The sequence below is a fragment of the Cetorhinus maximus genome, chromosome 8 (genome assembly GCF_964194155.1).
Source record: "Cetorhinus maximus chromosome 8, sCetMax3.hap1.1, whole genome shotgun sequence".
Classification (NCBI taxonomy): Eukaryota; Metazoa; Chordata; class Chondrichthyes; order Lamniformes; family Cetorhinidae; genus Cetorhinus; species Cetorhinus maximus.
Genome location: NC_135886.1, coordinates 31,150,054 through 31,165,536, shown reverse-complemented (window position 1 = coordinate 31,165,536; position 15,483 = coordinate 31,150,054). Strand labels below are relative to the sequence as shown.

Here is a 15,483-nt window from a genome sequence, read left to right as displayed (position 1 = left end):
CCCTATTTATAAAGCCCAAGATCCTAACAGCTTTTTTCAGCTGCTTTGTGAACCTGTCTTTCCACCTTCAAAGCTTTGGCTATCACTTGAATAGGTATAAGTTGTAGAGTAGCATTGTGTGTAAAGCTGACTGACATGTTGTAAAAATTATTTGCTTTCCAAAAGAGGAACAACCAATTTAGGTTTTGTCCAGCATTGAGGATATTGTGTAAACTGAAGATCCAGTTAGGTATCTTGAATTTGTTCTTAAAATGTGATGTAGGCTTTTTCACAGGCATGTGTTTCAACATATACATGAATTAAATGACACAGCAATCATTAGGCATTTAATGCTTTATAAATCAAATGTAGAAGTTTATTTTGCATAATACAGAGAGCAGCTGAACCAACCATTAAAATATGTTCCAGGCTTTATCACATCCCACCACATCCTCCCAAAAAATGGAAACCTTCAGTCCTGAAGATGAGGATCATTCAAGACATGGAAATAAATGGGGTTCTTCTTAATTCTTAAAGATTAAACCATAGCAGAGCACTATAGATAGTGGAGAAGCTGGAAAAAGCTCCAGAAACATCTTGGCTGCCAATACCTTGTAATGAAGCCAAACCTGCTGATGTCCATTAAGTAAACAGATATATAGAACAATGAACAGATTGGTACTGCCATAATTATTGCATAAATTGTGAATCTTTCAACATAATTGCCAATATTTACCATTGTTGTGTTCTTTTGAATTTGTTTTAGAGTACATTATTTATATTTACTTTATTTTGCAGTGAAGTACAGATAAATAATAATCCAATCTTAAGTTTATAGTTCAACTTATCATTTCTATTCACTCTCATGACACATTAATCTATGCAGAGCTGACGGTCATCAGGCACATGCTCTTCTGAAGCCCTCTTTCTAACTTAACAAAGAAAATATATCAAAGATTAATCAGGTCATATTTCTAAGTGTGTATTTTGAGTTGAATGGAAAAACAATCTTTAAAATATTTTTAGCCAATAAAAGTCAATTTTTAGGGAACTTAGTGGAACTCACTGGGTTAAACGCTGACATTTCATCTCTGGGATAAATAATTTCTGATTGACAAGCTTCTATGTAAAATGAATTGTAGAGCTTGGTTGAGATTATCCACTGTGCATAAACTCATAAAACAGTACAGTCTTAAATTGGCAGTCTCTTTTAGAGACTGCAGGATGACTGTTGTGCTCAATTTTTTAAAAAGTCACAATAGTTTGGTTGGGATTGCTGTTTTAAAGCTTGGATAAGAGGCAGCTTCACTCTGCAGTGAACTCCTGTACCTGACCTGTAGTGTATCCTGATGCATTGAACGCCAAAAATCAGTCTCTAGTATTATCCCCTCTCACCGTTGTGAGCACAAAATTCAGGGAAGAAAGTAATTTTAACAAGTTTTGCTAAATATGTTCTCACCTCCAAATGGATAATGGAGGGGAAGCAAGGAAGACTATTGGATGAGCAGAATTGCTTACTTTTTTGTGTCTTCTAGTTTTATAACATAATGCTGTGATTGAAAAGAGAGGCTGGATGCTGAAATAGCTTGAATTAAAACAAACGGTGTTGAAAAATGCAGCAGACACCTCAGTTTATGAAGGGAGGAAAGGTGGTTATTTCAGGAGGGACCATTCATCAGATGACCAAAAAACATGTGGGAGGGGAAAACAAATGTTCAATGTAGGTCTGCTGATTACTAAATCAGTTAGCTACTGCCTTGTAATCAAGAAACAAATCTCTGAAAAGAGGTGAAAAATATTGGATGATATGCAAATCTTATGTAAATCTAGCTTTAAACAGACATTCGAAAGACGAAGCTCAGTAAAATACCTTTAAAATGTGGTGGTGGAACTTGAATGAGGAAATCTGCCAGGCAGGAAATTTGAGGTGACAGCTAAAATCTGATATTGCTAACTTGAGCTTTCAGACTGAGGGCTACTGTGTGTCCATGAAAAGTTGTGAGATATTATTCTGAAGTTTGTATTGTGGTTGATTGGAACAGTGCTTGAATCAAAAGACAAAGGTCCGAGTTAGAATAGAAATTGAAGTCAAAGTGATCTTTGACAGAGAGCTGAAGACTATGATTGCAGATAGAACAACTATTTTCAGCAAAGCACTTGCCCAATCTGTGTTTGGTTTGCCTACTCCTTACTATGAGCAGTGAATACAGTCCACTAAAAATGGAGCAAGTACAGTTAAATTGATGTCTCACATGGAGCATTTCTGGAAACTCAGGCACTGGTATGTGAGTAAACACATAAACAGTTGTTACATTTGGTAGGTTTCCATGATGAAGTTTTAAGAAAGAGTAACCAATGATGTGGATGCGATGGAAGAGTGAAAGAAGTGTTTCAACCCTGGAGTTTCTTTTACTTTTTATGGAGTTCAGACAACAGTTTATGATTGAGAATTCGCAAAGAAATCCTTTGATCTTGGGTTAGTTTACTAATTTAAATTGTGAACGGGTGCATCAATGTAAATTTCAGCGATTCCTTGTCAACTGAATGACCAGTTTATATTTTATGAATGTCTGGCATCATGTATATTGGGTGAATATTTGTAACTGAAAGGGATGTTTGTGATGGGAATGTTCGAATTTGAATGTCCTGCCCCTTTTGAATATGTATATGTTTTGCGTGAGCCAATACAGAGTCCCTTTGGTAAGCAGGTCATTCTTTGATATCGCTTGTGAAAATTCAGTAGTGATGGTTTATAGAAACATTTATTATCAACAACATTGGCTTAAAAGCAAGTTGTTGTAAAAGTATTAAAAATCTTGCCCTGGTATTGGATCACGTTGGAAGCCTCAATTATAACCCCTGCTTAAAGTAAATGATGTGCTGAAATTGAAAATCATATTTTAAAGAAAAAAAACATAAACTGATTGAATTTGTCTTGCCAATAAACAAAGCTTTGCCTTTAAACTCTCAGCATTTTATTTATATAGTGTTTATAGATTTTTTGCAATTTAGTACTGGCAATTTGCAAATATTTTGTGTTTCCTAGGTTTTTAATTTTAGTTATAACTAATAGAATTGTAATTAATATCCTCCAATTGCAGCGCATGTGATAGCTCAGAATAAAATCTCATTTAATTTAGGAAAAGTACTTGTTAACTCTCGCACCATGCCATCTTGCTAACGGCATTTATCAATTTTGATCTTATATGCTTTGAATCCATTAAGATAAATATATAAAAACTTGTGAAACTGAAAGGCAGCAGCCTCTCCAGAAAGCACAGAGGAGACGGGAAGATATGCTGGGCGTTGGAATTGTGTAGTGCATAGCAATCTGAAAACCAGTAGGATGGGAGTAAAGGTGAAAGCTTCAGTTGTGAGAGAAGGAAAAAGAATGAGAGCAGAACCACGGGAAAAGACAGTGTATTTTCAATCCTGTACAAAGGAAAAACTCAGAATAAATGGGCACATATTCCAGAAGTTTTAGTGGAAAGTCATATCAAAGCAGGTGCAACTGATGGAGAAACGGAGAAAAAAGATAGAATCATTCCAGGAATATGATTGGGAAGAAAAATAATCCAAAAGAATTGTGGCCATCTGTGTATTTAAAGTATGTACCTGTGGAAAACCCATTGCCAATGATGATGGTAGGGAATGAGTCAAATGGCTCAACCAAAGGTGAAGAATGGGTGAAAGATAAAAGCATAGAATTTGCTGACAAAATAATGGCATGCAAATGCTTCACACCCAGTATTAATGTACAGCCAGCAACTGTGGCGAGGAAGAGATACCTTGTGAATTGTAAGCTGATTTGTGCTGCTCTGTTATTAACTTTGCTAAAGCAGCAACTTGCCCATAACCTTCCTATTAATAACTGTTAATCAACTTCTCTTGCCCAGAATGTGAGCAATTAAAAATGTAGACACTTATTCCTTCAGGTTGTGAATTTTTGGAGGCGTTTTAAAAATGTCATTTTGATTTGAAAATGTTTTTTCTTTTTCTGTGTCCTTCCTTTTAATCCAATCCTTTTTCCCTCATCGTTTCTCTTTCTGTACCTGATTTGACATCGAATTCACTCACTGTAATTCACTTTCCTCCTTGGTCCTCCTTCTGTTTATTTCTCAATCCTTAAATCTCATTGTTTTTCCCATTGCTCACCAAGGTTCCAGATTCCCTGTTGCCATCACTCCACCTTTTAGTTTGCACTTCCAGCAACTTTGTGAATAAAATTATTTAAAGCCTAAACATGTAAAAATAAGTCTAACAGGGCATGCTGCGAGATGCCTCCATCCAGCAAAATCTAGGCTGTAATCATGAACTTCTGCAGAATGGACCTCTAACAGGAAGCAGTACCAACACTATCATCAGTGTAATAGCAGAGATTAGGGAATGGGCCTTGGAATGTTTGGTATCACAAAGGTGGCACACCTAGGGCTCCCATTGTAACACCCTAAATTTGAAGATGTGTGGAGTTAAGAAAGATGTTTGAGGATTGAACAATTTCAGCCAAATAGAACGTGGTGGTAGTAGGTGAATGGGGTACATCTTAATAAGAAATGGATAGCCTAGATATCAACTCAATATGGAATGGAGCTGTAGAGGTGATGTGCATTCATGGTGAAAAGGAAACTTAGGACACAAAATTAATGCTTTGGATGCCAGTGAGATCAGGGTTTTATTGAGTGGGGAATTGGGGGAGGCGGTGACATAATGGTGTTGTCACTGGACTAGTAATCCAGAGGTCCGAATCCATCACGGCAGATGGTGAAATTTGAATTCAATAAAAAATCTGGAATTAAATGTCCATTTGTGGATTGTTGTAAAAACCTATCTCGGAAGGAAATCTGCCATCCTTACCTGGTCTGACTCTTAAATATCCTCTGAAATGGCCTAGCAAGCCACTCAGTTCTCAAGGGCAGTTAGGGATGGGCAATAAATACTGGCCTAGCCAGTGATGTCCGCATGAACAAATTTTAAAAAAAGTGACAGAAGCAAATTTAAAACAATATCCTGTTTGTGAATCATAGAAGCTAGAAATGATCAACACAGTTGTTGGGAGAGGATCAGATTTAAAGCTGTATCTCCCAAGTAACACATCTAACCTGATCTAGGTGCTGCTTTCTTACTGCAATACTATATTCTAGTGTCGGCTGGCAAACAAAACCTTTTGACCAGAAATTCCCTACATCTTTTGGGAATCTTTTTTGTGAACCTTCCTTTTACTATGGTTGCTATTAGTTTCTAAAAGTGAAAATTTGTGTTTCCACAGCTTATTTTATATTCTGTATATTTTGGAATCAATGCCTGTTGTTTGTGAAGTCATAAGATAATAGTATTGTTTTTCAGAATCAAGACAGGAAGCATAGAACATATGTGTACGTTCTGGTAATAACAGAGGTGTTAGAAGACTGGGAGGATTCAGTTAATATTGGTAAGATGATACTTTACTATCTGAATTATCTTTGCCTATATCAGGCCCTGAATTAAAATAATACATTAATTTTATGGCTCATATTGTGGTACAGGTTCTACTGTATTATCCAAGGGCTCAGTAGTATTTAATTTGCTCTGTTTGTGTTGTGGGATAGTTCCGGTATCATTGGTTGTGAATATGCAGTTATTTTTTTTATATAGGTGTCCCCCCCTTGTGGCCAGAATGACTTTATGGATCTGTAAAACTGTTGAGCCCAAGGTTGACCAGAATAATTGGGCTACTGTACCTTTGGCAGTTGTGTTTAGGTTATCACAGAGTGTACCTCTATCTTTTGCAACAACAAAAAACTTCTCTTAGCTGGCCTTCTGGAAACAGTCTTGTTTACCGTGCTCCTCTGAATGTCTTCCCCATTCTCCTCTGTTAAGTCGTAATGCCTCAAGTGGGCAACCTAAAAAGGAGAGAAAATAAATTCAACTTTATAAAATCTTCATAGTCTTGTACCTTAGTTTTTTTGTTGTTGCTTAGCAGCTGCGGGTCCCACTTATTGCTCAAATTCAGAGTCATAGCAACATGACTTGAATGGAGGTTAGGCTTTTTCTGCATGATTAGCTTTTTCAGTTAGTTTTTTCCCATTTCCTTTCACGTTATTGCTAATTATATTTAGGTATAATATTTTGTGCATGTACATTTAACAACTGAGCTATTGGAGCTCAAAGGGATCTTTCTGCAGTTTATCTGTTTGCAGTTGTCAGAAATTACAAGTATTTATACTATAGGTTAATCCTTCAAAGTTGTGCCTAAGGAATAGATTGCATTGATTAAAAAATGGACAAGGGCTACAGAATCTGTGCACCAGTTATAACTCCTCTAAAAGGTTTTCTATCTCTTCCCTACCCCCCCCCCCCCCCACCAACCCAACCTTCGCTCACCTACCACCCCTCCACTTTCCCCGCTTACTTCCAATGGATGGGGTAAAAAAAAAAGTACTCAATCATGTATGTATAACCTTTCTCATTTTATCTAGGGAGAAAAAGGGAATGGTTTAAAATAGATGATGCCATTAAAGTTCTTCAGTGTCATAAACCTGTACAGGCCTCGTATTTTGAAACCTTCAAACAAGGCTATTTGGCAAATAATGGAACTCCAGTTGTTGCAACATTATCTGAAGAGAAGGCCTCAACATACGCCAATCAGAGTTCAGTATCCAGTATTAGATGACTGAGAGGAGCTCCACAGTAATTGACTCATCATACATCGAGTCCCAAAGGCATGGACTTGAAAAGTGTTCTGTGAAAGAATGTTTGATCTAGTTTGATTGCTTCTATACATTGTACATGTATAAATAAATTTTGCATGGAGACCTGCGCAATGTTGATAACGATACTTTATATTGTGATGTAAAATATAGTGCTGAAGATCAAAGCCATAACTAGTAAGTTTTTTTTGTTAGATATTGTATATTTTTGATAGGATTGTGAAATTAAGGTACCGGTGTTACATCCAGTTGTCTCCCAGGTATTATCCTATAGAATTCCTAATTGTCAGGTGACTTGGATTTCAACCTAGGGATATTGTTTGGGTGCCAAGTGGGTATCGATTTTAGTTCTCTGCAACTTTTTATATATAGCTTTTGTAAATTTTTTGCTGGCTTTATCACCTGCACTACTGCTGTTTACGTCAAAAAAAGGAAGCTATGGAACTATCGATCACTGACCTGTACTACTTTGTGGAATAACATTCATGACACACACTTCATCACAGTACTTCTGTTAGCTTGTACACAAACTGCTGAATAAGGCCTTTAAAGCATTTTACCTTATGTAAGACGAGTTCAAGCCATGCATATTGGGTCTTACCTTCTGTGGAGCTTTGGATTATATTCCGTTTAGCAGTACACATTTCTGTGTCACGGCTTCATTTTCCTGATCTCTGCTATTCCCCCTCTTTCGTTCTACACTGGAGTTTAAGGATGTTCTTTGCAGGCAATTCAAGGTCTTAACAGAGCTGAGAATTTGGTGTTTTGAATTTTCTGATTGTGTTTTTGTTCTTGCAATTTAAAAAGGACACTGTATACTGCTTAAGCATTTAAACTGTGTAACCTGGTTTTTAAATTCCAACTCTGGATTAGTAAAACGTGGAACAAAGATTACCCTGTACAGTACATTTTCCTTTTTTAAAAAAAATTCTTGGTTTGCTTTTTTACTGAGACAAAATATAGCACTGTTTCTTTTGAAATGAGTGTTATTGATCACCAAAATAATTTCAACCTATTTAAATGATTTAATTTGTTTTATTTTTAATTAATACGGAAGTCCAGAAATCTGAGTTTGCCATAGAATATTGGCCTCAAAACTTGTACAGTCTGCCAGCTAACAACAGATTGTACCTCATAGTGTCAATAGAGAAAGGAACATTGCTGGAGAAAACACCCTTTTATCAACCTAAGAATGAGCTGATTTTTTTTAAACTCATATCTAGACAGATATCCTTTCATTCAGTTCAGTCAGTTTAAAAGCAGTGTAAATAAATGTTCACTATTATAGAACTGAGGAATACTAACATCATTGTACAAATTATTTTTTGCAATTTTTTCCCAATCACATTTTTTAAGATGTTGGAAGATTTGGAAGTGTAGAACTATTGCTTTACACAGGTGAAGAAATAACTCTCTAATCCCCTGGCTCAGTGGTGAGGGTTTAAAACAAACTGGAGCAGCATCAGAAAACAGTTCTCGCTAAAGCATTGCCCTATTCTCTAGTGATGTTTAAAAAATGACAACTATTATTAATTGTTTACCTATGTTTAAGTACATACCTGAAAATGTGCTAATGTAATTAATGAAGTTTCAGTCAAAGTAAAATTGAGTACTGAATCGCAAGACTGCTTTGTATTTCTGGACAGCAGACATGAAAATCTTGTTGATATGTAAAAAGTGAAACAAATGGAATCAGTTGATTATGACCACTTAATGCTTTCAGCTTTTACCTGCAATTAATGCACTGTATATACATGTCATTTTTGGTGCTTTCCTGTGTAAAGCCTTAGATGGAAGGGATAAGTGCTAGTTTTTACAATGGTCAGTATTGGTAAGAATATGAGGCATGTTATCCTGCCCTTCACATTTTAACGCAACTGTTATACATCATTTCAAGAGATTCAGTCACTGGAGGAAGTCTTATTTTACCTGACTTGAGTGTGATGCACATGTGAGACAAGAGATTGAAGATTGTAATAAACCTGTGCCAACAAATAAAAACTCACCAGTATTTCAGAAACCAAGTGCTGACTTTTTTTCTTTGTCACATTATTTATGAAGTGCAGTTTTATTTAATTTATGCCGCTGAAGAAAAGGTGTGTATTAATGTCTCAATTTTTTCACTATCCTTTTTTTACATATTAAAATCAGACATCTGAAATTTAGATAGTCAGATTTCATGATTTAAAACAAGATCTTGCATATGTCATTGCTATAGGGTATTATCAAATTCCCACACTTGAAAATGTGTCTTGCCTCAGTGATTTGAATAAATTCCTGTTACTCTTAACCATGTTCATCAAACATACCATTATTGTAAAAGGATGAGAAAAGCTGCCACTGATCAAGAACTAGCACCAGCACCACCCAATCAAGTGCCAGGGGGAAGAAATACTTCCAACTGCTCTAGGTGACCATTTTTCTTCCTCTCAATGCCCACTCTAGAATAATACAGCATGGAAGGAGGCCATTCAGCCCATTGTGGCTCTCTAGTAGAGCTCTCCAGTTGATCTCACTCTTCTATCTCTCTCTAGCCCCATATTTTTCCCCTTCAAATATCCAATTTCATTTTGAATGTTACTAATGAATCTGTTTCCACCACCTTTTCAGGCAGTACATCCCAGATATAGCTCACTTTTTACTGTTTCCTTATGTTCCGGTTCTTTTGCCTGTCACCATAAATCAGGCACCTCCGGTTAGTGCCCCCTCTGTCACTGGGAATATTTCACCTTATTTACTCTACCAAAACTATTCATGATTTTTGAATACCTTTATCCAATCCCCTCTTGCCTTTCTCTGTTCCATGGAGAACATGCCCAGCTTCTCCTGTCCCTGCCCATAAGAGGTTCCCTCAGCCGTGGTAATATTTGAGTAAATCTCATCATTCTCTCCAAGGCCTTGCATCCTTCCTAATGTGTGGTGCCCAGAGTTGGCCTTAATACTTCAGCTGGGGGCCTAAGCAGCATTTTATTAGTGTTTAGCATAACTTGCTTGCTTTCATATTTTATGCCTCTACTATTAAAGACAATGATTCCGAAAGCTGTTTCTCAACTCGTCCTGATGCCTTCAAAGATTAATGTACATACACACCCAGGTTTCTGTCCCTGCATTTCCATTAAAATTGTACCATTTAGTTCATGTTGCCTCTCATTCTTCCTACCAAAATTAACCATCACACTTCTCTATTGAATTTTATCCTCCCACATTTCTGCACTTTACAACAAAATTAATTTGTTTTTACATATCAATAAAATCTTTTATAGTATAGGAGGCTAGTTGGCTCATTGTGCATTTACTAGTATCTATCCATGCAGAAATTAACAGTTTTGGTATAGTTTGATGAAATGAAATGTAAATGTTGGGTCAGATTTCGCCTGAACATGCCATCTGCTTGCATGCCTCCTCATTTGTTAATCTCTCAATTACACATTTCAATTTTAAACAATTTTGCTTAGAAAGTTGCTGGAAATGCAAGCTGATAATGGTGGGGTGTGAACAACAGGACCCTTTGTGAACAGGATGAAAGGTGCATCCTTATTCAACAAGATACAAGGATTCAGAAATGAACAGGAAGGACTGAGGAGGAGGGTGAATTTGAGTGAATCCAATATCAAATTGGGTACAGAAATAAATATAAGTTGGATTAAGAAAAAGGAAAAGTAAGATAAATTTACATTTAAATATTGACATTTTAAAAATAAACAATTCACAGCCTGCAGCAATGAGGCTCCATGCTTTTATAATTGTTTGCTTTCTGCACAAGAAAGCTTGACAGTCATTAACAATTCTAACATTGTTCAGAAGATACTTAAGTTCTGCGAAGTTTAATAATGGACAATTAATGTGCAGGTACAGCTACTTCATTACCACCTTGGAGAAGTTAAGAAAGAGATGCTGTTTTGTGAAGCTAATAAGGGAGCAGCATAAATTGATCAGCAACTGGTGGCAATTTGCATTTCATATGGTAGCTATCATATTGCAAGTTTCAGGCCAATTTATGCATTAATAACAGCTTAGATTGTTCATAACATTTTAAGCAAAATCCGGACCAGTACTACCAGCTATAGAAACAATTGATATTGCATATTAACTCAATTATCAATTACATTCTTGTAAATGCTACAATCTTATTCCTGCTTAACTTTGTTCTGATACAACCTCTCACGAGGTGTCAGCTGTGGCTCAGTTCATAGCACCCTCGCCTTTGAATCAGAAGGTTGTGGGTTCATGACCCACTCCCGGAAACCAAGAACTGTGAATGTACTCGAAAGAGTTACATGCGATCTGTTGATAACTCGAAAGAGTTACAACCTCTCACCAGTGAGAGTTGCTTTTGTGGAGTATTTCTGTCTCTGAGTCAGAAGGTGCAGGGCTTAAATCCTGTTTTGGACAGTCCCCATGAAGAGATTGAAGTTCTGGGTTGGCTCCAATGAAATATTTTGTGTTTGGTGTGTCTACCATCTGTCATTAAATGGATTGTGGGCATGTATAAAAATTTGCTGCCATATAGGTTGAACCACACTATTAGCTGATGTGAATATGATTACAGCAATGGAAGGAGCATTAATACCAGGGCTATCGGACAATTAATCATTGCAAATCCTCCCATTATCTCACATTATTCTTCAAAAGAAGAGTGTGAAGATGTGATTTTTAAAAATGCATGATTAGAGTCAGAAATAATCATGCTAGCTGTCTTTCTTTTGCAGCAGGTGGAGAACCTTAAATAGCAGTTAGCAATAAAAGTTAGTAGATGTACCTAAATGTCTAGTTGAACTGAATTTAGTTCTAGTTCATATACCACAGATAGGATACAGTAGCTTCTCCTCATGAGCAGATACCTTTGTCAGAAACCCTAGCAGTACACAAAGCTTTGAAACTTAAAGGGTGAGTCCTAATGTGGCATACCATTAAAAATTGATTCATGTTACCATCTACCTTATGTGTGTATATATATATAGGAAATTATTGCAGTGTAGATTTGATCCTGTGTGATGAGTTGCTGATCTTAGCTGTGCTACCATAAAGAACACAAAAAAAACGTCTCTCCCCCCCCCCCCCCCCCCATAAGATGGGAAAATTAAAGCAAAAGAGTAACGAAAGTCACATTAACCAAGATGATATAGATCTTTTATGGAAGGGCCTTAAAACCATCTATGTAAAAGATATCACCTATCAGGGAATGCCACTAAAAATGTATTTTCACTTGTAAACGCCAAACCAATGTGTGTGCACATTTGTTCCCCATTTTGCCATAACCCATGTCTTTGATATGTATACATGCAAATATGCTTGTTATTAATGACTGGGCTATCAGCACAAACTCTGGTAATTCAGCTAACTAAGATATCAATAGTGCAGACTTCCATTCTAGTGAAGTTTGGGGTCATTGCTCAATTCCCCAAACATCAAGTTTATAAAGAAGAAAAAAAATCAGGGGCACTAAAGCAGCCTTGGGATGGATACTGTTAGCCATCTTTGTTACTCCGTCTTCCAGAACCATGTGCCCTTTCAAATGGATTTGGTGTGTAATACCAATTACTTTTCACCAATCATCTGGCAGATTCCATGATGTCATGAAATTGGAAATTCCTGTATTCATGCTCATTTCATGCAATCTTCCTGTCCCAAAAGGACCATTCTTTGCCAAATCAACCCTCCATTTCAGACAATGAGTGGATTTGAATTTGGTGGATTTCCTGATTGACAGGCAGGTGCAGGACATTTAAACTGCACTCTGCCTGCATTGGTTTAGATACTTCTATTTCCAGGCCAGCTGCCATGCAGGTGCAATTCCTGGTGGAATTCAGTTCCTGGAAGGAGAGTAGAAAAGTCAGCCTCTAACAGCTTGCTGCACTGATTCACGTCCCTGTACAAAGAGAGAGACTTGCCATTGTTTTTTTTTTGGATGTCCTCCTCTCTCTGATTCTCCACTCCGAGAGGCTGAGAACAGGACTGATGACTCAGTTGTTATGGACATCCTTCAAAATGGATACCCACTAATGCTGCAAGAGTAAAATAAAGCTAACTCCTTTGCTCCTCGTTAATGTCATTGCTTTTAGTCTATGCCCGCGGTAGGACAGGCACTTCATTTTAGAGGCATCCTGAAAAGCATCAGGGCCACACAAAGACTACCCCTAATTCTATGCTTGGAATTTGGGGAGATACCAGAGCCACCTTCACCTTCCCTAATTCGCTACTTTTCTGATGGTGGACTCGCTTGAACGATTGATGTACCAAGTCTCTAACTTAACTGGAATTTCAGAAGATAGCAACCAGAACAATTTTTCAGCCTGGAGATTTTCATGTAAGCTTGGTATTTCCTTTATTTAATATTTCTATATCCAATTAGAAACGTTTCTCCTATTTGGGTGAGCTGAGATTCATTAAAATATTTCACCAGGAGTTGGTAATTTCTACCCAAGCAAATGTCAACCAAGCTCAATGGTAACAACTTTGCCATTCTGATGAAGGGTTATCAGTGTGAAACGTTAACTCTGTTCCTCCCCACAGATGCTGCCAAACTTGCTAAGTTTTTCCAGCATTTTCGGATTTTATTTCAGATTTCCAGCAATCTGCAGTATTTTGCTTTCCCCATTCTTAAGATTTAGTTGCATGGTGCAGGTTGATGTTCCTGTGCTATACTGGGGGATTTTTGTGTTGCTGGCGGAGGGATTAAAACTGAGATCCTATGTCTCGTTCAGCTGAATGCAAAAGTACCTTGTGCGTTACTTGAAGAGAAATGTCCCGCATAACATCTCTAACTGAACTGATTATATGGTCTTACGGACTCGAAACGTTAACCCTGTTTCTCTCTCCACAGATGCTGCCAGACCTGCTGAGTTTATCCAGCATTTTCTGTTTCGATCACACGGTAATTTGTCTTAGTAGCTGTGTGCATTTGGGCATTTGTCTACATTATCACAGTGACTACCCTTCTAAAGTAATTCATGGGCCGCCAAGTACTTCGGAAAACCGTGACGATGTGAATGTGTACTGTAAAAATGAAAGCTTTATTTCACCCTAACATACTGTGTAATTCCACTGGAGGACGCTGTAGCCTAATACCGGAACTGGAGAAATGGAGAGCAGTCATGCTTCTTCAACCTTTGAACTAAACTGGCTGTTGTGTTGTACAAGAAGTACACATTTATACCGGAATTCATTGCGCAAAACTGAATAATCCCTTCTCTATGAATTGCCGGGCAATGCCGCATCCTTGCCAATTGGCTGATGCCTAAAAAGTAGTTGCCATTGTCAAACTTCCTCAAAACGTTTTCCAGTGTCTCCTTTTGCACTTGTCTTTTTTCCCCTCTTGCTGAGAGTCGACTCGACCTCTTTCCCATTGATTAAATCTTTGCAGTGGTTCAGCTAGCTTACGTTTGCTTATTAGCTTTGCTCGATCAGGATTTTGGCAGCTCCATTTGTGACCTGACTGCCTCTTTATCATGCTGGTCCACATCTCATTTCTCACGGTTACTAACTCTCTCTCTCCCACACATCAAATTTGCCTTCCCTTTCCTACGTTGATCAAAAAAGGTGGTGTTTTCAATATTATCACTGTCAGCGTGCTGTTTTTAGATGTAACGCTGTCAGTACATCCCGGAAATCTGCCCCCGCCGCCCGTTACCGCGATTTCAATAGTATCAACATTTGGGGGCAAATAATACCCTGTACATTGCGATGATTAAAGGGTAATCCCCTTCCCCAGTACATCCTACAAAACGTGCACTTTCCCAGGGGCCACCAGCAGTCATGTAAAATTATGAATTCTGTCGGAGCATTAGCAACTCTTCTCCCATTACACATACCTGCAGAAACAAATTATTATTTTGTGCTCTTTGACATTCGAGATTTAACATACTTAAACGTAGTCAACATCCGGATTAAACAAGATACAAAATGTATGGAAAAACAACCAATGTGTCTAATAGTATTACTGGTTTGTTTTCTCAGTCGGAAATGTTGAATGTTTAGAGTTACTACTTTGTGATCAAGCCGGATGTCACACAATTGAATTTTACAAATACCGGTATTTATTACATAAAATAAACTGTGACCTGTATATTCATGAAATATAAATAGTTATGATGTACAGATTTATTAGTAAATTCAACCATGGAGTGAGTTATTCTTTGAAACTACGGCTGAAGTCACAGTGCACAGTGGTGCCGCCCAATAATTCGTTTTGTAAACAAAACTTGTGTAATAAATGATTCAAAGGAGATCATTCGGCCCATCGAGTCAGCGCGCACTCTTTCGAGGAGCAGTTCAGTTCGTCTTATTCCTCGGCTCTCTCCCCATCGCCCCTGCAATATTCGCTTTGCTTATTGTTCTCGCCCTCAAGTGCCAGCATCGCAAGTCTGTTGTACTTTCACATGCAAATTACAGACCCATCTTTACGCACAAATCTCCAGCCACGTGATGCAGTTTAGTATTGTCTGTAGTAAAAAGCAGATACAAAATTCAGCGGCGCCGCTTTACAGAAAAACAAATTACCTGAGAGTTCAAAAAACAAAATATGACTGGACGGAGTGGAGGTTCGCGATGCCCAATCAAATGATTGCAATTTACGTCTAGGTTCACTCAGGAACAGTGAAGGGTTCGGCGCTGGCAGGAAGCATCCACAATGCCCTCAGAACACTTGATGACAAGCCGCTCAGGAAGGAGTGTCAATGAAGTTCTGCACCCGTTTGCATTGTCAAAGAGGGACAGGCTTATTCCTGATCCCGGGTTAGCGCCAAGCCACTCGCGTCAATTTCACCCCAGCCCAGTGACGTCACAGAACCCCGTTCTCCCGCCCCCCTCCCCTAGAGGG

At 37.9% G+C, this 15,483-nt stretch overlaps 1 protein-coding gene and 1 long non-coding RNA gene across 3 annotated transcripts in view; one reads left to right on the top strand and one right to left on the bottom strand.

Moving 5' to 3' along the window:
• Positions 1-8,689, top strand: part of LOC144683544 (diphosphoinositol polyphosphate phosphohydrolase 1) — an 80,397-nt gene extending 71,708 nt beyond the window's left edge. For both annotated transcript variants that reach the window (XM_078546658.1, XM_078546657.1), the window contains 2 exons: positions 5,323-5,407; positions 6,435-8,689. In XM_078546658.1, coding sequence (XP_078402784.1) covers positions 5,323-5,407; positions 6,435-6,628 — 279 coding nt within the window. In that variant the 3' untranslated portion in view covers positions 6,629-8,689. The remainder of the gene's footprint in view (positions 1-5,322; positions 5,408-6,434) is intronic.
• LOC144683545 (uncharacterized) lies at positions 326-15,465 on the bottom strand. Its single transcript, XR_013577288.1, has 3 exons — positions 15,165-15,465; positions 5,697-5,858; positions 326-608 (listed from the first exon to the last, which is right to left on the bottom strand). It is a non-coding gene; the product is annotated as an uncharacterized LOC144683545 (long non-coding RNA).
• Positions 15,466-15,483: the final 18 nt, after the last annotated feature.